General features: G+C 51.6%; 7 protein-coding genes across 7 annotated transcripts; 4 read left to right on the forward strand and 3 right to left on the reverse strand.

The window, feature by feature from the left end:
• Nucleotides 1-17: 17 nt before the first annotated feature.
• On the forward strand, nt 18-1,121 carry CTAM01_14573 (electron transfer flavoprotein domain-containing protein; the record flags this gene model as incomplete). Its single annotated transcript, XM_060530572.1, has 2 exons — nt 18-311; nt 378-1,121. The coding sequence occupies 2 exons, from the start codon at nt 18-20 to the stop codon at nt 1,119-1,121; spliced, it is 1,038 nt and encodes a 345-aa protein (XP_060374828.1).
• Nucleotides 1,122-1,183: 62 nt separating this feature from the next.
• Nucleotides 1,184-2,878, reverse strand: CTAM01_14574 (uncharacterized protein; the record flags this gene model as incomplete). Its single annotated transcript, XM_060530573.1, has 3 exons — nt 1,184-2,005; nt 2,068-2,526; nt 2,588-2,878. The coding sequence occupies 3 exons, from the start codon at nt 2,876-2,878 to the stop codon at nt 1,184-1,186; spliced, it is 1,572 nt and encodes a 523-aa protein (XP_060374829.1).
• Nucleotides 2,879-4,182: 1,304 nt separating this feature from the next.
• CTAM01_14575 (uncharacterized protein) lies at nt 4,183-6,074 on the forward strand (the record flags this gene model as incomplete). Its single annotated transcript, XM_060530574.1, has 3 exons — nt 4,183-4,340; nt 4,430-4,625; nt 4,695-6,074. The coding sequence occupies 3 exons, from the start codon at nt 4,183-4,185 to the stop codon at nt 6,072-6,074; spliced, it is 1,734 nt and encodes a 577-aa protein (XP_060374830.1).
• Nucleotides 6,075-6,407: 333 nt separating this feature from the next.
• On the reverse strand, nt 6,408-9,673 carry CTAM01_14576 (DNA mismatch repair protein MutL; the record flags this gene model as incomplete). The annotated part of the gene is made up of 3 exons (XM_060530575.1): nt 6,408-9,421; nt 9,494-9,590; nt 9,641-9,673. The coding sequence occupies 3 exons, from the start codon at nt 9,671-9,673 to the stop codon at nt 6,408-6,410; spliced, it is 3,144 nt and encodes a 1,047-aa protein (XP_060374831.1).
• A 4,792-nt stretch (nt 9,674-14,465) lies between these two features.
• On the forward strand, nt 14,466-18,138 carry CTAM01_14577 (uncharacterized protein; the record flags this gene model as incomplete). The annotated part of the gene is made up of 2 exons (XM_060530576.1): nt 14,466-15,242; nt 15,295-18,138. 2 exons carry the CDS (start codon nt 14,466-14,468, stop codon nt 18,136-18,138), a joined length of 3,621 nt encoding a protein of 1,206 aa, XP_060374832.1.
• Nucleotides 18,139-19,258: 1,120 nt separating this feature from the next.
• CTAM01_14578 (major facilitator superfamily transporter) lies at nt 19,259-21,134 on the reverse strand (the record flags this gene model as incomplete). Its single annotated transcript, XM_060530577.1, has 4 exons — nt 19,259-19,743; nt 19,802-19,935; nt 19,993-20,957; nt 21,045-21,134. 4 exons carry the CDS (start codon nt 21,132-21,134, stop codon nt 19,259-19,261), a joined length of 1,674 nt encoding a protein of 557 aa, XP_060374833.1.
• A 2,121-nt stretch (nt 21,135-23,255) lies between these two features.
• On the forward strand, nt 23,256-24,821 carry CTAM01_14579 (serine incorporator; the record flags this gene model as incomplete). Its single annotated transcript, XM_060530578.1, has 3 exons — nt 23,256-23,306; nt 23,384-23,463; nt 23,519-24,821. 3 exons carry the CDS (start codon nt 23,256-23,258, stop codon nt 24,819-24,821), a joined length of 1,434 nt encoding a protein of 477 aa, XP_060374834.1.
• Between the last annotated feature and the right edge of the window lie 480 nt (nt 24,822-25,301).

Genomic DNA, 25,301 nt, shown 5'->3' on the forward strand with positions numbered 1-25,301 from the left:
CGTCGTAGCCGCACAAAATGCTATTCCTTGCTCGAAGAGCCGCTGGCAGCGGGGCTGTCGCAGCGTCCAGGGGACTCTCGGGGTTCCGATCTGTATCGAGAAGAAGTCTGCTGTCGACCCTCGCCATTCTGGAGCAGAGAGAAGGTCAATTGAACCATGGCTCACTGAGCGCCATCACAGCAGCAAAGAAGCTGGGAGGATCCATCCACGGCTTTGTAGCGGGAAGCAACATCAAGGGTGTTGCCGATGAGGCGGCAAAGGTTGAAGGTGTTGAGAAGGTCATTGCAGTCGACAATGCCGCGTATGACAAGGTAGGCCATTATTGTAGAATATCGACAAATTGTAAGGTTCCGGAGCTGACATTTCCGTACTTGCAGGGTCTCCCCGAGAACTTCGCACCGCTGTTGGTCGAGAACATCAAGAAGGGCGGCTACACCCACATCATCGCTGGACACACTGCCTTTGGAAAGAACTTGATGCCCCGCGTTGCCGCCATGCTGGACTCGCAGCAAATCTCCGACATTACTTCGATCGAGGGTGAGAACACCTTCGTCCGCCCAATCTACGCCGGCAATGCCATCGCGACAGTAGAGTCATCCGACGAGATCAAGGTTATAACCATCCGAGGCACGGCCTTCCCCGCCGCCGAAGTTGCTAGCGGCTCAGCTACGGTGGAGGATGGCGTTGATCCCAAGTCTGACTCTGCTACTGAGTGGGTGTCAGAGGATCTTGCCAAGTCAGACAGGCCGGACCTTGCTACCGCTGGGAGGGTTGTCTCTGGCGGCAGAGGCCTCAAGTCTAAGGAGGAGTTCGACAAGGTCATGCTGCCCCTGGCCGATTCTCTGGGTGCTGCTGTTGGCGCCTCCAGAGCCGCTGTTGATAGCGGGTACGCTGATAACAGCTTGCAAGTTGGACAGACTGGCAAGGTCGTTGCACCTCAGTTGTACCTGGCTGTTGGCATTTCAGGTGCCATCCAGCACTTGGCTGGTATGAAGGACAGCAAGGTCATTGCCGCCATAAATAAGGATGCTGATGCCCCTATTTTCCAAATCGCGGACGTTGGGCTCGTGGGAGATTTGTTCGACAAGGTGCCAGAACTGACCGAAAAGATCAAGCAGTAAATGGCAATGTTTCTATAGTTTACAAAGAGGGGTATTTCTACATTTGACTACAGTGCCGTATTCTATGATAGGACCTCAAGCATGGCCTTGGTGGACGTGAATTTCTCCCGCTCCTTGCCCGCAGCCTGACCTTTTCCTTTCTCTACGCCATCAATTTTTTGCCAGTCTTCCCAGCTTGTTCTCTTATGAGCTGAGTCACCGATTTCTGAGCGGACTCCATCCCATCCTGCCGCGGGCTTCTCCTTACCCGTAGACAGGAATTGCAAACCAGACAGCCAATCTTGAATGATAGAATCGCCCGTTTCAAAGGCGTCCTGCATAGTCGAGGCAATGACGCCAGTCGGTCCTCGTTTAACCCAACCGGCACAATAGACACCGGGGGTTACCCCTGACTGCGTTGCTTCAGAAGCTTCTTCCTGATCTACAGCAACAACTCTGCCGCGTCCATCGTTCATAACGACACCTCGGCGGTCATCGAAGGCTACACCAGCCTCTTTCAAACCGGGCAAGGGAATGGACTTATAACCAATGGAACGGAAGACCAAGTTCGAAGGCACCGTGATAGTTTCTCCGGTAAGCCGAGCTTGAGCACCGGGATCAAATTTGTGAGACAGTTCCGTCCTCTCGAACACAGTGCTCCCAACATCGGTAGGAGAATTTTGGTTGGCCAAAAATTCAACAGGATTCAAGCAGAAGTCAAGTGACCATGATTTCTCGACATCGTGTGGACGAGACACGGAGCCCTTGGCGACCACTTCCATCAAGCGCTTTGCTGCTCTTGGAAGTGACTTGATGTCTGGGGGTATGAGCGTGCTGTCCACCGGATGAAAGCCAACACTTTGAATCTTCATCAACTCCCTGACTTCCTTAATTGTGAACGCGGCCTAGATGGGAGGATCAACTCGTCTGCTCTATTTGGACACAAGAAGTTGAGCGGTTTACTCACCTGCATTGGACCTCGTCTTCCAACGACATGAACCCTCTTGACGCGAGAGGTTGCAAGCTGGGCAAGGGCCTCTTCTGTGATATCTGTCCGCCGCAAGGCATCGATATCCTCCAGGAGCATTCTAGCAATGTCCAGGGCTACGTTGCCCTGACCAATTACGACAGCCTCATCTCCTTTCGTGAGATCGGGTGACAAATCGGCATATTCGGGGAGCCCATTGTACCAGCCCACAAACTGGCGAGCCGAGTAGACGCCTTGGAGATTGGATTCTCCAGGGATGCCGAGGGTTCTATCCTTTGCGGCTCCATATGCGAGTAACACTGCATCATAATTTCGCAACAAGGTGGGAAAGGGCACATTGCAGCTGTCGGGATGACGGCCTACGTCGCCTATGGTCACGTTACCCATGAAGTTAAATTTAGGCGAGGCCGCAACTTCTGTGAATTTGTCCTGACAGTTCTTGGGGTTGTGTAAGCAGCGTGCACCGGTGAAGCAGTCAACGAGACGGGAGATATCGAACCTTGACTTCGGGATGATCTGGGGCAACGCCGAAGCGGACGAGGCCAAACGGTACCGGCAGCGACTCATACATGTCCACCGTAGTCTCTGGGAGTTGGGACATCACTCGGTAGGCAGAGTAGAAGCCTGCTGGACCGGAGCCAACGACGGCCAGTCGGAACGGGGCGTTTGGTTGGCGGACTTGTCTCGCGGCGGTACTTGACGGGCGCGACCCGGAAGCGCCGGTGCCCACTTCCATCCGAAAACGGCGGCAGGCTGGGCGTAGCCTGGCCCGGCATCGGGATAGAATCATGGGACTGGTGGAGGGTAGCGCGGAGTAGACTTTGGTCTGTTCTGATGGTTAAGGAACTTGACTTGTCCGAGGTGATACTGGACACCGCGTGTTCAGACAATAATAAGTCGAGGTAGCCTGGTCGGTGAAATGGGAAGCTACCACCAAAGCTGGTTGATGCAGCCCGAGTATAGAGCACCGAGTGAGTCAAGTCAAAGAAGGCGTCGGGGTGGAAGCTTTCGGATTTAAATCGAGAATCCACAATCCGGAGCCGGGCCTAGTTGCGGTACCGATGTGAAGCATGGACTCGGCGTCCTCGGCCTGTGGCTTATAAAGCCACTTACTACCTTGACTTGGTTGCCGACACTGGGCTGTGCCTGGAGATTCGAAAGAAGAGTAGGTGCATGCTTTTGCCGCGGGTGAAGATGCCGCGGTTGAAGAAAAGCAGGCCTGCAATTGAAGTATCGATGTCGTGAACCATGAAGCTGTACTACCTTCTTGCAGCTTCTCTTGAACTACAGCTGCCTGTAAAAGTGCCCTGTTGCTTGTAATCGAGGCCTGGTCCAAGCTTTATACGTCATTTCGACCCTCCCAAAAGTTGGTGGGGGTGTTTCGGGACCAAGTGGATAGTATCTAGTGTACTAATTATGCTACCCATGATCCATGATCCAGACATCTGGAGGTGAGAGGTCAATGATCGTCGAGCCAGGAAGAGGTGCAAACAGACAAGGTAGACAACTTTGGATGACAGCTTTCTGGCGCGACAGGCTTCAAACGAACATTCCCTGAACATGAGGTGACAAGGGTAATTGGGCTTGCTATGGTGCAGCTCCCAAGGCATGCTACCTTAGTACTGCAGGAACGAGGAGTTGCCATAGCAACCGCCGCGCGCCAGCTGCAACACTAGACTCAAGATGTACCCAATGTCAATCAACCGATCCGGGAAGGCTGGAAAACAACTGGGCCTTTGAGCGATGCGGCTTCAATCTTGGCGAGGCCGGGCAAACACAGGATTTGCCTGTACCTTTGCGCATCTCACCCTGAGTTTGGCCTTTCTGATTCTGGTCCCTGTCTTGCTCTTAACCATCCTGCCTCGCCTTCCACCTCACCACCCATTCCCCCACCCCCCACCTCTTTCATTCATTCACATGTCCGTGGTAAGTGAGAGGAAAGCGAGACCTTAGCCACACCAATCCAACCACCGGATACCCTTCAAGTTGGCGGCATTCCAGCCGTCTGACCTCTGTTAAACTCTTGTCCCGCGCATTCCTCTCCTTCTTTTCTCGGAGGACACGCAAGGACAAGACCAACGCCGTGTCGCGACCATGGCTCACCAACCATACCTCTACAATGTCGTCAGCAACAATTCCCGTTTCCCTGAGCCAAAGTTCGACCCAAAGGCAGTGACCCGCGCAAGCTGGGAGCCGCAGCCGCGCAAACCGAAGCCGGATGGCCCTTTGGTAACCTTCAACCGTCATCCCGAGTAAGTTCGCTTGGTCTAGGATTGACAGCGAGGACTGTCTTTATCATGAGGAGTGAGAAAGTTAATACTGATTGCCGTTTCTGTTGTAGTGCTCATCTAGTCCTCAACCATCGATCCAACAACTATGTTGCCCTCGGTCCTAGAACGAAGAGTTGGATCAAGGCGATGCGCATCGTCCAGTTGTGCTTGAGGGTCCTAGAATTAATCGGGGCTGCTGGATTACTTGCTCTACTCATCCTGCTAGACAATATCGAGACTTTGGCTGGCTGGGTCATGCGTATTACGGTTTGTCCACTGCCCAGACTGCCTGCTCCAAGGTTTGGAGTACACGAAAACTGACTGACCTTCTTCCAGCCGGGTGTCGCCATGGTGCACTGCCTCTACGGCATCTACCATCTCCAGCGGCCTGCTGGAGGCCGTAGCCCTGCCTCGTCTACAGCCTACCAACTTTTCGCCAGCATCTCTGATCTTGGCGTCATGCCTCTTTACGCCTACGGTGCTCTTACCGTCAACAACAGCGGCGGCACCTGGAAGACGCGTCTTTCCGACCAAAGCCTACTGGACTATTTCCTTCCAGCCGTCTTCTATACCTTCATCGGTGCTGGGGGCTTGCACTTGATCTCTCTCGGCATCTCAATATGGCTTGGTGTCATGTTCCGCAAGATTACCGAACTGCCCCCCGACATGAACCCTCTAGAAGACAACCTCACCTCCCGAGCCAAACACAAGAGAAATAAGTCCAGTGTTGCGACCTCCATGAGTGGCGAAAGCGACAAGAGACTATCCACACCTCTCGAGGACCGTCGTCGATCAGGTGCTCCGTATGAGGATGTATCTCGACCACCAAGCATCCCCTTTCAACGAACCCGCGCCGGCTCCGACGTTTCCAGTTTCAACCGCAATTCCTTTGTTGATCTTCCCAGTTGGCAGTACCAGGTTCCTCCAGGAAATCTACAAAACCAGACAGCAGGCGTCAGCGAGTACGCTCGTACGTCCGGGCCTCGGTCCTCATACCGCGGGTCTTACACCGAGGTGCCGCTCCACGAGACCAACATTGCAGGATCCCGAACTTCTCTCTCCTCTGCAGTCCCAGCCCCTGGAGGCAAATTCACCGAGACATGGTTTGCGACAGACTCCATGATTTCTCGCACTCAGAAGCGAAATCGCGCCATGGACCAAGCCACGACAGCTGCGAACACGCAGCGGCAGGGAACGAGGAACAGCACTTACGAAGCTCTGTCTCAAAGATACAACGTCGCAGATTCCGATTCAGAGCACGACGAGAACGACCTTGCTGGCAGTGACTTTGAGAATGATATCGGCAAGAGCCCGCACCCGAACCCATTGAAGTCCCATCCGACGCCGCCCAAGACCAAGGCTCCGTACTACTCGCTCAGGGATACGGCACTGTCGGACGTAGACCTCAACTCTCGTAGGGTCAGCGGTACCAACGACATTGCCGATGAGAGACCTTCATCGCTCGTCCCTCAACCCTGGCCGCGCAACCGCGACAGCTCCATTCAACCAGAGGCTGATTTCTACTCCAAGCCGTACGGTGAGCTGAAGTCGGCGACTCCTCCGGTCATGATCGGCGGTAACCGTCAAGTCTCATCCGGCAACGACTTCAAAGACAACAAGTACTCGTCAGCTTATGGAAGGCGTAACGTGAGTGGCAAGGTCGCTGAAGAAGGTCTCGCAGGGTCGAAGGGCGTTCAATATGGTGTGGCGCGGTGATGAGGAGGTTTTCGTAAGCAGCGAATGAGTACTTGTTTTGGGAGTTTGATACGAGAACACGGGTTGATTTTCACGACGTCCGGTGGAACAAGACTAGGAAGTGTATGGACAGCTTCATTAAATGTAAAGTAAAGTAACGAGAGCAAGCAACTACGCTGTGATACCAATACAAATAACAAAAGTCATTTTTGGCATGTAAACTAATCAATTGCCCCCTTTCGCGGATATGTCTTGAGAAATAACGAACAACGTGGATGATAACATAGGAGAGTGAACCAGTATGTTATCAAGATCGACCTTTGACTTTTGCGTACCACGACATGAAACCCAACGTCATGCTCGGGCGTACTTGGCCCAGTCGACCCGAAGCTCGGTTTCCTTCCATCCCATGTCGTCCCAGGAACCCAGTCCGGTGAGATGCCTCATCGTCGGCCGTCCATGTGGACAGTTCCATGGTTTATCCAACTCGCCCATGTGACGGACCAGCTTCTCCATCTGTCGTTGCGCCAGAGCCTTGCCAATCATGACGCTGCTGCGGCATGCCCTCATTGCGAACATGGACCGCACCTTGGACGGCCGAGGGGCACTGCTGACTTCGGTGAGGTGGTGGTCGCTGAGCAGAGAAATGAGCTCCTCGAGGTCGGACAATGTGAATGTCGTCTCGCGGCTGAGGGGTAGCGCGAGGAGCTTGCACCTCGCTCCCACGGGTTGGTCACCCGAGCTGTCCACGCTGACCTTGAAGCCGTTGACGTCCAGGGCCGCGACGTTTTCCATGACGATCTCTTCCTCCAGCGCTGTGAGTTCCAGCTGCTTCGGGTGCACCAATCTCTGAGACTGGACCACCGTTGTGGACTGCAGTCTCTCAAAGTTGTACTTTTCGTCCGACGCATGTTGGTCGATGATGAAGAGCTCGTCGTCCCCGACTGCGTCACCGTTTTGGTCCCGAGCCGCGTGTCGAACTGCGATGATGAAGCCGAGATTGAACTGGCCGACAATGGTCATCTTTGCGAAGTCCGACTTTGATATGATCAAGGACAGGGCTGCTTCGGCATCCTGGGCCTCGAGATCCTCGATACCGGAGGTCTTGGACTGTCGGCTTAGGTTTTGGGTGGTGCGCCGTAGCTCTGCCTGCCAAGATTCGATGCGAGACTGTAAATCGTTTGTGTCAATCTTGACATTTTGCCTCTGCTGTAGAGTTGCGTCCTTTCGCCTGCCCCCCCCTTTGAGGGCATTCGACCGAGCATCTGCGAGAATAGTCTGCGCCGCTGCTTCATCCTTCAGAATGTCGTCGTTCGTTGTGGCCGGCACCGGGGTCTTGACACGGCTCGATACGTTCGCATGGGGTCTATGTGTTGGACTTGACAACGCTTCGGCCCTATCGAAAGCAGACTCAAATTCATCATCCTGGCTGACCATGGTCTCATCCGCAGTTGCCCTCTCCTCTGAGCTGTCATCGCTTTCTCTACCATCATCTGTCTCTGCGCCAGCATCTTCGCTGGGGTTTTGTGGCAGATCTCTGCTCGCCCTGCTGACGCCTTTCTGCCTCGCTGCATTACTCGCAGAGAACATCTGGGTTAGCCTTGAGCCAAAGGAGGATTTCGCCGTGGCTGAGCTCAATGGCAAATGAGCAGCCTTCGACGTCGGCGATGAGGTCGGCTCGTGTCTTATTCTCTTCGAAGCTGGCTCTACGGAGCTGGTGATGGTACTCTCTCCAATAGACACGGTTGCAACTTCCAGGGCTGACCGCTTAGGTAGCCGTGAAGTAGATGAAGCCATGAGAGGGTCAACTCTTGGTGTTCTAATAGGTATCATAGCAGGAATCTGGGCTTGTCTACTTTCGGTGCCATCGATAGAAGACTGCGAGACACTCTCCCCCAAAGCATCAGCTTCGTGGTCTTTATGGGCGTCTGAAAGCCGAGCGTTGAAGTCGAGAACCTGTCGCGGCGTCTTGAAAGAAATGCTTTCGGCAGCCTCCGCCGCTACCTCGTTCTCTGATTCGGACGTTCCAGGGTCGTATTCAGTAGCCGGAGCCTTCTCGCCACTATCTTCAGCGACAGGCTCTTCGGATACTACATCCATTCCTCGATGCAAAGCACGACTGTCGGCTGCTCGTCCAACCCACCTGCTCATTAAGCTCTGGGACTGTAGTTCTGCTGTTGTGAGCTTTTGGGGTTTCCTCTGACGAGGTTTGCGTTGTTGCTTAGTACGTGAATGAGATTGTTCGTCATCGTCTTCGGAGCTAACGTCATCTTCGTCACTTGAACTCGTCTGCTTCGCCGGGGCGGCTGGTGCTTGGTTCGAAGGTTCATTATCATCGTCAGAGCCGTCGCTCTCGAGAACGGGGGCCGCCCTGGCTAACTGTGTTATCTGTGTTGGCTGCTGCGCGGACGGAATGGAGTAATCTTGGGATTCGAAAAGGGACGACAAGGCCTCCTTCATATTCTCCAACATGCGATTCTGATCATGCAGCATGATCGTGCGCTTATCCGGACTGACGTTGACATCATATAAGTGCGTATCAAGCTGGATATCAGCCAGTATGAAGGGCGACTGGGAGGCATTGTAAGCCCTGTAGACTTCATTGAAGACCTTGGCGAACTGAGGAAGGCCGCATGGTCTGCCATTGACGAAGAACATTTGTCGATCAGGGGTCTGACGGCCCTCTCCGTGGGCTGGACGACTCACGTAACCCTGGACTTGGACCTTTGTGGAAGTTTTCTCGTCTTGATTAGTGGATTTCAAGCCCGGCCTAGCGGTGGGCTCAAACTGGAGGGAGAGATCGAGTTTCACCAGAACCGTCATCGTCTTGGCGCCGAAGATGTTGACCAGATTCTCTCGCGTGGTGGGATTGCCTTTTGTAGAAAAGAGGATTATACGTTTTCCCTTAGTAGGTTGCTGGGAAACGGAAAACTTGACGCCAGTCTGGATGCAAGCATACTGGTTCAGCAATGCGATGACCTTATTCCATTCTCTTTTGACGTTGCGTTGAAGCTCGCGGCGGCGTACAGGAAGGTTGTGAAACAGGTTCCCGACGATGACGTTGGTGCCCTTCTGGGCGGCGACCACATGAGCTTCCTTGAGCTTCCCCGATGACTCGAACTCGAGTCTTGCGCCTTTGGGAACATCCTGTGCCATGCAGGTGACAATGCTGAATTGAGACAAGGCACATAACGATGACAAGGCTTCGCCGCGAAAACCGAAGGTCTTGAGAGTAGCCAGATCGGAGTAGGTTGCAAGCTTCGAAGTGTAGTGCTTTAAGGCAATTGACTCGTAGTTGTCCGGCGAGACTCCCTCGCCGTTATCCTGGACCTCTATGGAATCCAGTCCCTGGTTCTTGAAGCGTACATCTGGGTGCAGATGTAAGCAATCGAGTCTATCCACAAATCACATGGCAGAGATGGATGTCCGGATTTGCGTACCTATGCTCGTAGCACCGGCGTCAATGCTGTTTTCCACAAGCTCCTTGACGACAGAGCACAGATCAACAATGACTTGACCAGATTGAATCTGGTGAATCTGCGATGTTGTCAGTACAGGACGTGGACGACGGTTTGCGGGGAGTTCACTGTGCGGCCCTCGATGGGCTTGATTGTGGCCATGATTCCTCAATCAATTGTGATTTGATGCGTAATCCGATTTTTCCTATGTCCGTATCTCCTGCTTGTTCTGACATGACGTCTTGACTAGGTGCTTGATCGTCGCTTGGTGTATGCGCAACGCCATTTCTACATTATATCCATCGGCAGCTGTCGTGAAGTGCTGGGGTGCCTACGAATTGGAAGGGTAGACGCGTTGACCGTGCTCAGACGCGTAAAGTGGACGGATACCCACCACAGGTACCTACCTACCTTCAGTCGGTAGTGTGGTAATTAGATAGGTAGGCACTTTACCTCAGCAGGCTGCTGGCGCATGGCGACCCGAGAAATAGCCGTCGGGCGTTTCCCACCTCAGACCTGTCCTTTGACGTCTGGTAATTAGGTATCCTAAGGTCCCTAATACATCATACTGAATGCTTTTTTTTTTTTTTTTTTGCCTTTGCTAGCTGCTCGGGCGGTTCTCGATTTATTTATACAGTATTAATATATAGTATTAATAGATACTCTTATTATCTTAATAGACTATTTTTTTAGATTTTTTATTTTTTTAACTTTCCTTTTTATAAAGTTAATAACTACGGATTATTAATAATAATATTAAGTACTTAACGCTACTACTTTATAAGCCCGCGTACTTAGTTAAATTAGTTACTTTTTTAAGTCTAATAGCTTATAATAGTAATATTAGAGATATCCTCGTTACTATTATTAAATAATACCGACTTTATAATATCTATCTTAATACTTTTAACTTTAACTCATATATATATATATATATATTCGTTACTTCGTTTTTTTTATTAAAATTAAAAAATACTTCCCTTACTATTTATTATTATTACTCTATTACTATTACCTTATTACTATTATTATTAAATCGTTTACTTATTTTTAAATATATATTATTAAAATACCGAAATACTTAGTTATTATTAACCCCTAGGACTTTTTTAATAGTTAAAAGTTTAATTTTATAAGTATTATACTAAAAGACCCCGAACTATAATACGATCGTTTTAAAAAATATAAATTAAATATTATTAATTTAAAAATTAGAAAAAGATATATTAATATAATTATTATTTTAATTAGTACCTAGCTTATATAATATAATAGCCTCGAAATACTTAACTAACTCTAGAGTATTATTAATATTCTAAAAATATAATATAAAAATAGAATAGGAAGGATTAAAAAGGATATTTTAAAATTATTAAATAAGATAGAAAATAAGGGGTAGTTTTTAGCTATTTAGAGAGCGATTAATATATTATAATAGCGGGGTTATTAATATTTTAAATTTAGTTAGTATTAATAATTAGTAATAGCTACGGCTAGCTATAGTTAATTATAAAGTTTTGTAAAGTACGTAATAAAGATATTCGATATTAACCCTAATAAACTAGCTTACCCGTGAAGGCGAAGATGGCCCCCAATGAGGCGGACCGGACCCCAAAGGGCATTATACTGAATATAATATGGCGGATTTACTATTCTTGAGTACCTTAGCAACTTGGATGAAGAGGAATATGGGTAATCAGGCGAACGAATATGCAAGGAGCCAACGAGGAACGTCGATGCGGGTATGCTTGTTCTTTGCATGTTGGCAATGTCGGCCTTAATACGGTACACCATGCCCTGGACCCCGAGGGCTCCACGTCCTCCCAGGGCGCTGTGGTTGCGAAACAAATCAAATTAAATCGAAAGGCTTGACTTCACGGAGATGTCAATCATGGAGCGCGGGATGGGGCTATGCATCACCCCGCCAATCTACTCCTCATGCGTTCCCGATTTCCGTGAGCTTCAAGTCCAAGTTTCCCATACTTCCACATCCTTCACTGCGCGCTTTAACATCTCCCCGAAGCCATCCAACCCTGTCGTGCCTGCCAAGACTGGCTCTTCCACACTAAACGATGTTTTGATTCTTCGAAATGATGTGTCATCAGGGAATTGTGAATGGCTAAAACCAACTCCCCGGTAAGGGTGGGGGAGGAGAGCACCGGCCAATATCCGCTGCATGCACTTAGGTATGAGGGAATCTTGAAAGTTAAAAGCAGATCTCCATGCGTACGGACAACCAGATGGACTTGGATGTGCTTCTGATGGGGAAAACTTTGTGTTGGCACATGTCGTTGTTCGCATTCGTGACGTCTCTAAGGAATTCAGATATCTACAAGATCTTGTTCGCCAGAGGCCGGTAATTCGGAGAATTGGAATGGGTAGCATTGCACATTTACGCAGAGGCATAATGTAATTGTTCCATTGGCCCACCGCAACTGACTGCACTGCAACATCGAATTTCACCACACCCCACGCCTAGAGGCTATTGCCATGCTTCAGAGGCTGGCATCGAGTTGTATGTGGGTAGGACGAGAACATCTTTGTCGATGCCCTTTTTGCCAAGTCTTGTAGCCGTTGCGGGTTAAGAAGACGAAGCCGTAACTTCTCAATAGATCCAAACAACTGGGTGGGCCTTTCTCTCTCTTTTCCTTGCTTCGGTAAAGCTTGGCAACCGGTAAGTGAGGGAAGTTGTTCGTCGCTGACAACTTCGGCGTTAGCGATATCAATTCGACCGAAGGAGGCAGGATGCGTAGCAGCGCAGCATGGTAAGCTGCAGAAAGCATGCACTAGCGCTTCGATTTAGATTGCTGGGATGGATGTTGTTGGGGAGATTGAGCATCTCAATCTTTGTCATCAGTCGAGGGGGTATTCGCTTCTGGGTACGGATATTAAGCAATCGGTACCGGCAAGGTCGGGAAAATTCCAGCACTAACACGTAGTAAGAGGTAGCCAACGGCGACGCAGGATGAGCCAACGCGAGACGCGAATGATGGGCAAGCTCAGAGTTCAAAATGTATGTAGTAGTTAAGTTTATGCAGGGTGCTACCTAATACATATTGATAGGAAGAAATTTGAACCAACCAAACCAGATATCTTGTTTGCACTCGCTGGAGAAACGACATGAAAACGTTTCACGTCACATTCGAGAAACCATGGGAGGTCAGGGATGCCCGGCTAGCTCGAGGAATTGGGCGAAGGAGGGGACAGTGAAGAGAAAGATGTTAGATTCTTTGGAAAGCACTGGTGATACGGGGGAGAGAAGCCGGAGAATGGCAAAATGACGGGAAAGACGGGGGGCTGGGAACAGAACTTAGAAGGTTAAGCGTGCCGAAGCCCGGGAGACCAACGTTGGTTTCTGAGGTGAGCGAGCTGCAGAGCTGATGGAATGTGAATTTTCCTCATTTGACAATGTTCAAATCCTGGCCCAAGGTAAGCTAAGGTGAAGCAGGCTGGCAGGGTAGGCTGGCAGGGTCGGCGGGAGTTCCTAACCAGTTCTATCTGCTGGGCCGGCGAATCTGGTCGCAGCAAATTGACGCTATTGAAGCACAACATGAGTCGAGCCGGGCGCTTCGGGCATCGAGGACCACGCAGCTTGCCGCGAGAGCCATTTTATTGCTTGTTTCTGCAGCATTTCTTAACCTTTCTTAGCTATCGCTCCCGCCTCCGCTACGTTTTCATGTGGGATTCCTCTGGACGTTTGAATATACCGGCCAACCAGCTTGAGTTGCAGCAGTTTCATGCCATGTGTCTACTTTGGTACTACTTGCTGTAGACTCTACCTTGCCTTATGCTTCGGTGCCAGTCAGCGTCTTGTACGGAGTAGAAGGGGCTCACAAAGGAGCAGAGAAAGGAGGCGATGGGGCTGAGACATTGGAAACCCAATTGCATGTGGATCGTACAATTCCACGTTGCGTGGACGGACGAGGCGCGAGATGAGCCAAAGGGGTTTGAGAAAGGGTCAAATGCTATGTGGGATATCACACAAATGTGTATGTAATGCGAGGTACCTATGGCAAGGGCACGTGGGGACCGACCTTCAGAAACATGAGGTACCTACGAATCGTAGGCAACGGGAAGAACAGCGCTCCACGCGGACGTGACGTGAATTGAGGCTGGAGTGTATCATCAGCTGCCTGCAAGACACTTAGGTAGTGAGCTTGCAGCAGTCTCACCAACTACGGTCACCCTTATCTCTCTGGTCTCATGAAGGTAGCTTGGCTGCATACTTCACAAGTGACCAAGATACTGCACTGTAGTGTCTGGGTAACCATCATCTTCTAGTCCTGGCTGCACACATCAATGTGCGTGTATCTATAGCAATGGATTCGTCCATTCGGATGCTTTGCGTAGGTATTCTTCACCGAGTCCCTACTAACTTAGGGAGATAGGTACCTACCTACAGTATCTCACTTCCAGGTACCTCTTTGGAAATGAGGAAAGGTGGTACTTCGGCACATGTCCTTGTCGTGGGTATCTTATCTCTCCTTCCATTGTCTGATAGGTTAGTGGTGACGGAACGGGGGACGGACGCGGGACTCGACTCGAATCCGTGGGTCGGGACCACCGTTGTAGCAGCAGCCAGCGGCACCCTCAGTGACAGACGCACCGCCAGTGGAGGAACCCTCCAAAATTCCAGTACCCCCTAAGTACCTCTAGCATCCACTAAGGTGGTAGGTAGTAGAGGCCCGGACCCGACAATACCAGTTCGCGCCCAAGGAAAGGCAGGTCGAGGGCACGTTCTTTCCAGGACAAGTCCTTTCCTGTCGTCTCGTCCTACCACCACCACAGCCTTCTGCGCGTCTCTCTTCCTCGAGACGTCGCTGTCGTCCATACTTTCGTTTTCCTCTACCTTCCCGCCTTCTCTCACCTGGCCAGGAAAACAACAGGTTCCCCAACGGCTCGATTGAACGACACGCTTCCTTTCTTGGAAGACTCGATCGAGCCCTCTCCACCCATGAAGAGGCGCTCGTCGGGTTCGACCGACGACAGCGACGAACCTCTTGTCGATCCTCCAGTCGTTCAGCAGCCCGCCCAAAGTCGCAATTCTGCACCTCTTCCCAAGCAACCCGCTGCTGTTACTGTTGCCGCAGGAGCCGCATCTAGACCGTCGTCCGCAAGGAGCAGACGGTCAAACAATCCCAATTGGAAGCTCGAACATGGCCCGAACGTGAATTCGATTCTCGACAACCACCCCATAACTGCCTTGCCATCGTCACCCCTCTCAGTTCCATCCCTGGCCACGCCATCGCCGGCCTACCGAAACCACACACACCAGCTGCCGAACCACAAACCTCACCACCATTCCCAAAGTGTCGCCGACGAACTTCAGCCTACGCCGAACGACGACAAGTATTTCGATAGCGATCACCACGACGGTAGAGGCGACGGGGACGGCCTCCACGACGACATCGTAGACACTCGGCGAGAGGATCAAACCACCATGGCCGCAGAGAAGATGCCCGATGTGCGCTTCGCCGGTCGCCGCTCTCGATTCCGAAGCCCTTGGTCCGTCACCATATTCACGCTGACTGTCACCGTTCTTGGGATTACTCTGCTATGCGCTATATTGAACTCGTCATGGACTCGCCAGCTCGATGCCAAGGGATGCCGCATGTCGTACATGCGACCTTCCTACATTCGTCTTCGTGACTTCGATACCGAACACACCCGGTTTGCGACCAAATACTCGCTATACCTGTATCGTGAGCAGGGTGTTGACGACGAAAGAAAGGTGCGTCTTGTTTCTTGCGCCGGGGCTATAGCAGATCGCTGACCTTTCACAGCTGAGAGGCGTTCCCGTACTCTTCATCCCAGGTAATGCCGGAAGTTACAAACAAGTTCGACCCATAGCCGCTGAAGCTGCAAACTACTACCACGAGTCTCTTCAACACGATGAAACTGCTGTTGCAGCCGGCGCCAGGAATCTCGATTTCTTTACAGTTGACTTCAACGAGGATATCACCGCCTTCCACGGACAGACCATGTTGGATCAGGCCGAGTACTTGAACGAAGCCATCAGGTACATCTTGTCGCTCTACATGGACCCGCGCATGTCAGCTCGAGATCAGGACTTGCCAGATCCAACCTCTGTCTTGGTACTCGGTCATTCGATGGGTGGTATCGTCGCGCGCACCATGCTCATCATGCCGAACTACCAGTCCAACTCGATCAACACCATTATAACCATGTCTGCGCCACACTCACGCCCCCCTGTTACTTTTGACGGACAGATTGTCAAGATATATGATGATATCAATGACTACTGGCGTCACGCCTACTCACAGAAATGGGCCAACAACAATCCGTTGTGGCATGTTACTCTTGTCTCAATCGCTGGAGGTGGCTTAGACACGGTTGTTCCGTCCGACTACGCAAGCATCGAGCCGATAATCCCCGAGACCCACGGCTTCACTGTCTTCACCACCGGAATTCCAGGTGTTTGGACTAGTATGGATCACCAGGCCATTCTATGGTGCGACCAATTTCGGAAAGTTGTTGCTCGCGCCATGTACGACGTGGTCGATGTCCACAGATCTTCGCAGACTAAGCCCAGGGCTGAGAGAATGCGGGTTTTCAAGAAGTACTTCCTCACTGGCATGGAGTCGATCGCCGAGCAGACTATGGCAGTTGAGGGGCCAAGCACACTTCTGACACTCGAGGACAACTCGAACGCGATCAAGGCACAAGGCGAACGCCTCGTCTTGCGACAGCTCGGCCACGACCCGAAAATCACAGCTCACCTGCTTCCTGTACCTCCCCAAGGATCCCCAGAAGGAAAGCGCTTCACCCTACTGACCGACAGCGCATTGGACAAGCCAGGAGAACATGGAAAGCTCGAGGTCCTGCTTTGCAGCGTGTTCCCTTTGCAGCCTGGACAGTCGACGACGCTGTTCTCGACACACATGGACCTCTCAGGCGATAGCACTGGGTCTACTAGATTGGCCTGCAAGAATGCTGCGACCGACGCCATTCTCCTCCCCCCTTCGACGAGAATGCTTCACCAGCCCTTTGCCTCGGAAAATGAGCCAGTGACAAGACCATTCTCCTATCTCCAGTTTGATATCGAGGACATTGCGGACCACCAATTCATAGCCGTCATAGACAAGGCGGCGAAGCCAACTCCAAACTTCGTTGTGGCCGAATTCAGCGATCATTCGCAATCACACAGAAGGCGTAACATCAGCCTGCGTCGAATTCTCGCATTTGGAATGACGCTGCGACTACCTGCGAACCGTCCCTTGGCTGCCGAGATCAACATTCCTACCATTCAATCGAGTCTACTGGCATACAATCTGGAGATTGGCAATCAGGCTTGCGGTTCATCCTCTGGACTGTTCTCGCCTCTCATACGGCAACACCTGGCTCAGCCATACGAGTCCAAGTTTTTCGTAAACGCTAGGCATGCTAGCATCAGTTTGCATGGCGTGGCCCCGTTCGTTCCGCCCCCTCTTAGGCACAAGCTTCAACATGAGCAGGGACTTAGCCTCCAGTTTTGGACCGATCCAACCTGCGAATCCGCAATCCAAGTTACGCTGACAGTCGACCCGTTGGGGAGCTTGGGAAAGCTGTACATGCGTTATCGGACTGTATTTGCGGCCTTCCCATTGCTTGTGGTGGCTCTCGTGCTTCGCAAGCAGTTCCGGATCTACGACACGACCGGAGCCTTCATATCTTTCTCGGAAAGCTTGGATCTCTGCTTACGGCAATCACTACCGCTGATGTTCCTTTCCTTGACATTCCTCTCCTTGTCAATGACTGGATCGTGGTCATCCGGCCCTGGCGTATTTTGGCACTGGCGCAACACGACTTCAGCGGAAGGCGACTTTCACAGCAACGATCTTCTTACAGGCACCCAGGACCCCTTCTTCTGGTTTATTATCCCCCTAATCGGAGTCGTCTGTGTAGGGGTGTGCGCCTGTCTTCACTTTGTCACCCTGGCATTGACTCAGATTCTCGGCGTTCTCTACGCTTGGATAGCTCTGCGACCATTCGCAGCCGGGCGTGATGAGCGCCGAAGGCCGCAGTTACCCATCTTCGTTGCATCCTCTCCTCGACGTCGTATGATAACAACTGCCGTCCTGCTATTCCTCGTATCGACGTTTATACCCTATCAATTTGCGTACTTGGTAGCATGTCTCGTTCAGCTATTCACCGTCGTCCGTGCTCATCGGATTGCCTCAGAAGTCAAATCTGGACTGACCCAAGATTTTTACCACTACGCCCACTCCATTCTGCTTCTCATGCTCTGGGTCCTCCCTATCAATCTACCCATTCTGGCAGTGTGGATTCGCAACCTTGCCGTCCACTGGCTCACGCCCTTCTCTTCGCACCATAACGTGCTATCGATTATGCCGTTCATATTACTTGTGGAGAACTTAACCACCGGTAGGATGGTTCCTAGAGTTACGGGCAGGATGAGATATCTCACAAGCGTGTTACTCTTTGGCACAGCCATCTACGCTGCTGTTTATGGTGTTTCCTACGCCTACATGCTGCACTATCTCGTCAATTTGATAGCTGCTTGGCTGGTTGTTATTCATTCGACTACAGACAACTGGCCCCTTGCTGGGTTTAGTTCAATATTTGACGGCCATCAAGAAGACCGTAAACGTGGCAAAACTCCATGAGGACGAGGTTGGCACTCGATTCTCTTCACTTGGTGGGATATCACTGTTCGTGTTGGCTCTGTTCAAGAACTCGATCGGCGAGAACAGTAATACCCATTCGCTCTAATCGCTCCGCGCTGTACATATTACAGTCTCAGTTGACTCGTCGGCGAACGACGTTCAACTCACACGGGAGTCTTCTCTTTTCTTCATAATAGATGGTCTCGGATATTCCCATCTAGAGCTCGACAGACACTGTCTCGGTAGTACGCTGATACCAGTCTTTAGTGACAATGGTGTCGCTACAATATTCCGTGTTGTCATCACTGTTTTTCCATCTGCATCTTGCATCGGCTGGGAGTTTAGTACGATTCACACTTTTTTTTGGTTAGAGGAGTTGGGATGAACATATTTTATTCCAGAGGACCGGGCCATGAGGTGTCAGGAGGTATCCTTGGCTTTTCTTCCTCTACCTATTCTCCGCCCGGGCACCACTGCATTGCAACCAGCGTCCGCCGGAAGGGTGATTCGATGAGGTGGGACAACAGTTCCTTAAATAGGGGACGAGGTGGAGCTCCGCTTCAAACGATATTGTGTAATGTCGCGACGCGGTTTTTTGTTTGACGTTGGGACACCGTGTCTCGTTTTTAATACGTTGACGGATGAAGTTCTCTTTGGGTTTACCCGTGTAGAGATGTAGTGCCCAATAAAGGGCCCCCTCACTAGTCAGAAAGGAGGAGTGCAAATGAAGCGCTCAACGTAAAAGACGACCGTAGTATAGCACCCACCAGCAATGATAGATGCTCCCAATACTGAAAGTGAATTTCACCGATCCTATAGTACTTGATTCCGTGAATGAAGTTGAGTATACAATAGGGGTAAAGATGAATTACAATTTCTCATTGATATCCGCTGTGGTAGCGAGTGTCGATACTCATGAATCGAAAAAAAAATAATCAACAGCTGCCCCAAACGCCTTTCCTCTATGAGTTATCTATGGCCGTTGACGTTGAATCTATGTTGAGGACTTGACAGCCAGCCGTGTTCGCAGAGACGACTTTGTGTCAAGAGTTGTAAGGGACAGTCGTGGACTTCCCTCATCCCCCTCCTATACTTTTGGTTTCACCGTGGGCAATGTACCTCAGTCATCCTGCTCCGCCTTCATCTTCTCCTCTTTTGCCCACTTCACTCGCTGGTGACGGATGACCCATAGGGTGAGCACCAGCCCGATTGAGCATGCGCCAAGTGTCATCAAATACGCCGCACGATAGCAGTCCAGCCCGTCGTGGCAGACGCGCTCGCCATCCGGGCCCACTACGCTGTGCCTGTCGTAGATCCTGCCGTAGAAGATGTTGAATACATTACCAGACACCACGGGCGAGAGCGTCATAAGCCCCCAGTTCTGGCTCAGGCCGTGAATGCCGAAGGTTTCGGCCACGATGGAAGGGAAGACCCCGAAGAGAAAACCGTACGCGATACCAGACAGGCCTGAAACCAGTCCAAGCAGATGAGGGTTAGTGACGTGGAGGGCCATGAGCTGTGCCACGAAGAACACAGCACTGGATGCCACAAGGCACCACACCCGACTGCCGTGAAGGACCTTTACGATAAAGTCGGAGCCGACACCTATTGCAGTCCAAGTCAGCTTGAATCTTTGGATGAATGATAGACTAAAGCATCATACCGCTGAGAAGTCTGCCTGCGAAGCTACCAATCGATAGAATGGACACGTGCATCTGCTGCTTCGTGATGAGGTAGGCCTCATCCACCGACTCGTCATAATGACGCCAAAGGGCCTTTACGTCGTTTCCAATGTTGCTGGAGATTTTGTTAATGCCAAAGAATATCACAGGTTAGCCGAACACTGATACTCACTTGATTGTCATCAAACCGATGCCAGTAAGAATGCCCATGATGAGGAAGAATTGCCAAAAATCGATTTCACGCAAAAGAGCCCAGCCACGAATATCTACTCGATGAGAACGATCCAGATCAACACTGCTCTGCACAAAGACATCACCGGGCATGGAAGAGGAGCTCGATACCAGCGAGGACGTCTCGTCGGGCTCATAATCATCGGCTTCGACGGCTTCGATTTGCGCCTCATCAGCCTCGCGAGACGGCGCGGACGATTCGTACTCGGGATGAACCGGCTCGTGGTCGGCGGTGGAGTTGATTGTGGTAGTGGTATTATTAAGTTTGGGCGACGTACCAGGTTCAACCGGAGCGCTGCGGTGCCCATAGCCGGGTCGGTTGGGCTTGGCCTCTTCCGAAGAAGTGCGTCGAAGCTGTTGCGAGCCGGAAAGACCATCGCTTGCTGGCAGACTGTGATAGGTGGCATGAGGATAGACGCGCAGGAAGAAGAAACCGAAGAAGGTTAAACCGCAGGTCCCGATGGACAGTAAGGCCAGGAAGGCGCTGGTGTTCCCGGGGAAGAATAGACTCCCAAACGTCGAAAAGAAGAAGGCACTCAGACCAAAAGCAGCCAAGGGGAAAGCGGTGGCAGTCCCCCGATGATGAGGCCAATTGAGAGCGGATGTCTTAACAGAGGCGGCGAAAGCCAGACACCCGCCGAGGCCAGACAGGTATGAAAAGAAGCAGAGAAGCGGCACGGGGCCAGCCGCGCGATCGTAGGCGATGTGGAATGGGAAGTATCCGAGGGCGAGCAGGACGGAGCCAATAATGACGGCGGAGCGAGGTCCTTTGTGATCAACGAGCATGCCGACAGGAACGCCCAAAGAGTACATTCCCAGATTGGCGGAAAGGCCAATGAGATTCGTTTCGGTCGAGGAGAGCTTCAATCGCTCGGCAAATTGAGGGGACCATGCCGAGTAAACGTACTGTAAAGCAGGGACATATCAGCTCATGATTCACATTGAGAGTGACGATAGGTCTGGCAGGGATGTGATCCGATCGCGCCAACTCACGTTGGTACCGCATGCTAGAGAAATGACCGTGGCTGCAACGCTGGCAACCAGCCGAGCGCGGTGCAGCTCTTTCTCCCGTGGACCTGACATTGCTTCTGCAGACTGGGCGACGATGAAATGATGTTCTCAAGATATCATGCTTCGGCCGGTTTGTGGCGGAAGGAAGGTTGCTCGTCAGCGAGAGACCGCAGCGATAATCGGCACCGATGACGGCGAAGAGTCGGGGAGAGGGGAGGGCCTTTTGCGACGGTTGGGGTTATGGTAGGTGTTTTGGTGTTTTAGTGTACTATCGGAGGAGCAGTGTTCATATCGATATTGACGAAGCCAGTAGCATGCGACATGAAGACTTGGGCGTTGTCTGAAGACTAGAGGAATCGGAATGGTAGGAAGGACGCACAGTGAGGTAAGGGGAAAAGGAAGGATAGAGGTTGTCGAGGGGCAGCGGGAAGCTTCGTTGCGTCGGAAAACGAAACGGGAACGATGCCGGATCGGATCCCTTATCTACGGGCAGGAATCACGAATCCATTCTTTTGGGGCCGCGCATGCACTTCAACTGGGAAGGTAATGGGGAATAAGGTAGGGATTTGGGGCCCTGGAGGATGCCCCTGAAGGCTAAGCTGTAATGCCGTAAGATGCCGTAAGTGCCCTGCCGAGAAGACAAATACACTACGTAACGAGTACCAATGACGCTGTGCGTATTACATATTGACTACGTAAAGGGTCTCGTACCCGGTACTTCTGTCCTCCTCGGCATCTTGGCCTGCCGCTGGAGTGCCACGAGTGCGCTGCGTTTCTGTTTCCCTAACTTCCTTTCAGGCGCGGCAGGGAAGGGTGGTGGCGCGTGCATGTGTCAACTGCGCGGCTGGAATATGGAAACCCATGCGCCGCCGCCCTTCATCATGCCTGCCTGCTTGAATCAACAGTATATTACCTATGTGTGTGTGCCTGGTCAGTTGGGCTGATTGTCTCAGCGGATTTTGTGTCAATGTCGGCAATTTTGAATAAGTCAGCCGAACATGGTCGCCTGTTCTTCCTCGGCGCTGGAATAGTTCGCGCGACACATGGGGAACGCTCAGTCACTTGATCTTTTTGTAAGACATCATAGACGCTACGCTAGTAGAGAATACAGTTCTGGTGAGTATCACTTCGCCCTCCACCGGCCTGAGACCTGGAGTAGTGAGGCCACTGCAGGTAAATCCACGAGGTCGGTTCGGAACCAGCAAGTGAATAGAGAGTCTCATTTCGGCTGTCGAAGTTCTCAAAGCCAAGTACAGCTAGGTCCATTCCACGTAGGACGTTTTGATGTGTGGGTAGTATGACTGGGACAAGATGGATGATTTTCGGGTTGCGCAACACTGACTTGCACCATATACAACGAATCAGACATTAAGTGTGGACTCCACCGATGGGGATTGTCGCACGCAATACAGCACGACCACGTCGAATGTATGTAGCAACCCCGCTCCCCTTGCGACAGGCCATCTGCAGCTTCACAGTGTTGTCTTCTTACTGTTTGGGAATATTGTCCTCGTTCTATGGGCCATGGTACACTCGGGTGGATATAGTAAGCGGTTCAGTCTGGGGAAGATCCGGATCGCAAATCAAAGGCAAAATTTAGGTACGCAAGTGTACTGGGTAAGACGAGATAGTTTCTGGTTGAGGCAGCAAATCATTGATTTGAACGATGAGCGGGCTGGTTTCCAAACGAGAAGCTTGCATTTGAGGCTGCTTGGATAGCGAATAATGGGTGATATGGTAGGGCTAGCCAGCGGCTTCTCAGATGTCCGCGTCGGGATCGTCGCGATAAGGTAACTGAGGTTGAGCAGGAAAGGCAGGTGTAAGTAGCTTCACTTCACTCGGTGCCAGGTAGACGAAAGATGTCGGGAATCGGTGCAGAATTGCCGATAGTGGATGGCCGACTTCGGCGGAGAGTTTTGGAATCCGGGGTTCGGATCCGGGTGGGGAGCCACAGTAGAGACTACGTAATCTCACGTGTATCCCAGCCTCCACAGATGGACCCACCCTTTGTGGCTCGTTACCAAAGGTAGGTCCGGCCTCCAAGCTACCTTTCTACCTGATCCATACTGCGCCGCGCCGACGTTCTCGCAAAGACATTAACGACGCGACACCTCCATCTTTCCAGCGCGACCCTCGCCGAACCGACGTTTTTACCCTTTAGATCGATAGGACATACCGTAGGAAACCGGCGCCATGGGTGCTTTGCTTTCGTTGCCGCTGATGGCGGTGCCGAGCATGGGCACGGTACGACGAGTCCCCTCCCATTCCTTTCTCTACGGCTTGTAGAGCCTATCTTCACTTCACAAGCTAATACTTTACAGCTCATCGGCTTCGCTGCCAGTTGCTGTGGTGCGGCAACTTGCTCTGCAGTCTGCAGCGCCTGTGGGAAGTGCGGCAACAGGTGATTCTCCCCCCACCCCGTGAACACACCACTCTCGGTACTGACTTCATTGTAGTGTCGCTACCCGTATCGGCTACGCAGTCATGCTTCTCGTCAACTCGATCCTGTCATGGATCATGCTCACCCCGTGGGCTATCAAGAAGCTGGAACACCTTATGCTCGACTACGTCAAAATCGACTGTCCCAACGGCCAATGCTACGGGTGGATGGCGGTCCACCGCTTCAACTTCGCTCTCGGTCTCTTCCATCTCATACTCGCCGGGCTTCTGTTCGGTGTAACATCTTCCAAGAACCCTCGCGCCGCTATTCAGAATGGCTACTGGGGACCCAAAGTCATTGTGTGGCTTGCCTTCATCGTCCTCTCCTTCCTGATTCCCGACGAATTCTTCCAGTTCTACGGCGCCTATATTGCCCGATTCGGCGGCATGTTGTTCCTCATCCTCGGCCTTATCTTGCTTGTTGATCTCGCCCATAACTGGGCTGAGTATTGTCTTGAGCAGATTGAGGAAACCGACTCCAAGGTTTGGCGGACAGTTCTCATCGGCTCTACATTGGGCATGTATCTTGCTTCACTCGCCATGACCATCGTCCAGTACATCTTCTTCGCCGGATCCGGTTGCTCCATGAATCAAGCAGCGATTACGATCAACCTCCTGCTGTGGATTGGAATTTCTTTCATCTCGGTCCATCCCACCATTCAGGAATACAACCCCAAGGCTGGTCTTGCTCAGGGTGCCATGGTCGCCGTATACTGCACCTACCTTACCATGTCCGCTGTTTCGATGGAACCCGATGACAAGCAATGCAACCCCCTGATTCGCGCTCAGGGAACTCGCACCACATCCATTGTGATTGGCGCCGTCGTCACCATGCTCACAATTGCGTACACTACGACACGGGCGGCGACTCAGAGCCTTGGACTTGGTTCTTCCGGCGGCATCCGTCTCCCAGAGGAAGATGAGCACGATCTCGTCACTCACCAGCCCAGCGCCCAAAAACAGATGCGGGCGGAGGCATTACGTCGTGCCGTTGAGGAGGGAAGCTTACCGGCGGACGCTCTCTTGTCCGACGACGAGAGCGAGGCTGGCGGCAGTCGTGTCCACGGTGACGATGAGCGCTCACAGACGCAGTACAGCTATACCGTCTTCCACATCATCTTCTTCTTAGCCACGGCGTGGATCGCGACGTTGCTAACCCAGAGCTACGACGACCAAAATGCCGATGGCAACTTTGCTCCTGTCGGCCGGTCGTACTGGGCCAGCTGGGTGAAGATTGTAAGCGCTTGGGTTTGCTACGCCATGTATGCTTGGACGCTGGTAGCTCCAGTCGTCCTCCCAGACCGCTTCGACTTTTCCTAGATATCTGTACAAATAGCATTGTGTAGTTTCTCAGTCTTGTCAGAGCGGAACGATTTTGGGTTGCATAGTTTAAGAGGCAATAGTGAATAGTTAGTTGAATGGCATTGTACTACTCCGTTACTTTATACATGATCCGTTGGTATGATGCTGGTCTGTTTACTTCCAGCGCCATGAGCACATTTAACGGAGTCAGAAACCGCAACGCCTCATCTGGTCAGATGGACGCATTCGCTGTCAAAACTTGCGAAACATACAAGGTGCGGCAAAGGAACGATTCCGTTTCCGGGTAGGTCAGGTCGACAAGAAGTAGTCGAATTCTCTAAGCTATTCACGCTTTTCGTTGCCCCCCTTTTCTTTTTTGATTTTCCAACGCATATCGAGCGTACCAAGCCCCAACGCCGCTGTGTTCCGAAGGTGGATTTTCTTCCACTCACTCACTACGCGTGCGGTTGACTTCTCTTTGACCCAATCAACCCAGGC

This window comes from Colletotrichum tamarilloi (genome assembly GCF_030869305.1).
Source record: "Colletotrichum tamarilloi strain Tom-12 chromosome Unknown Scaffold_127.1, whole genome shotgun sequence".
NCBI classification, from domain to species: Eukaryota; Fungi; Ascomycota; class Sordariomycetes; order Glomerellales; family Glomerellaceae; genus Colletotrichum; species Colletotrichum tamarilloi.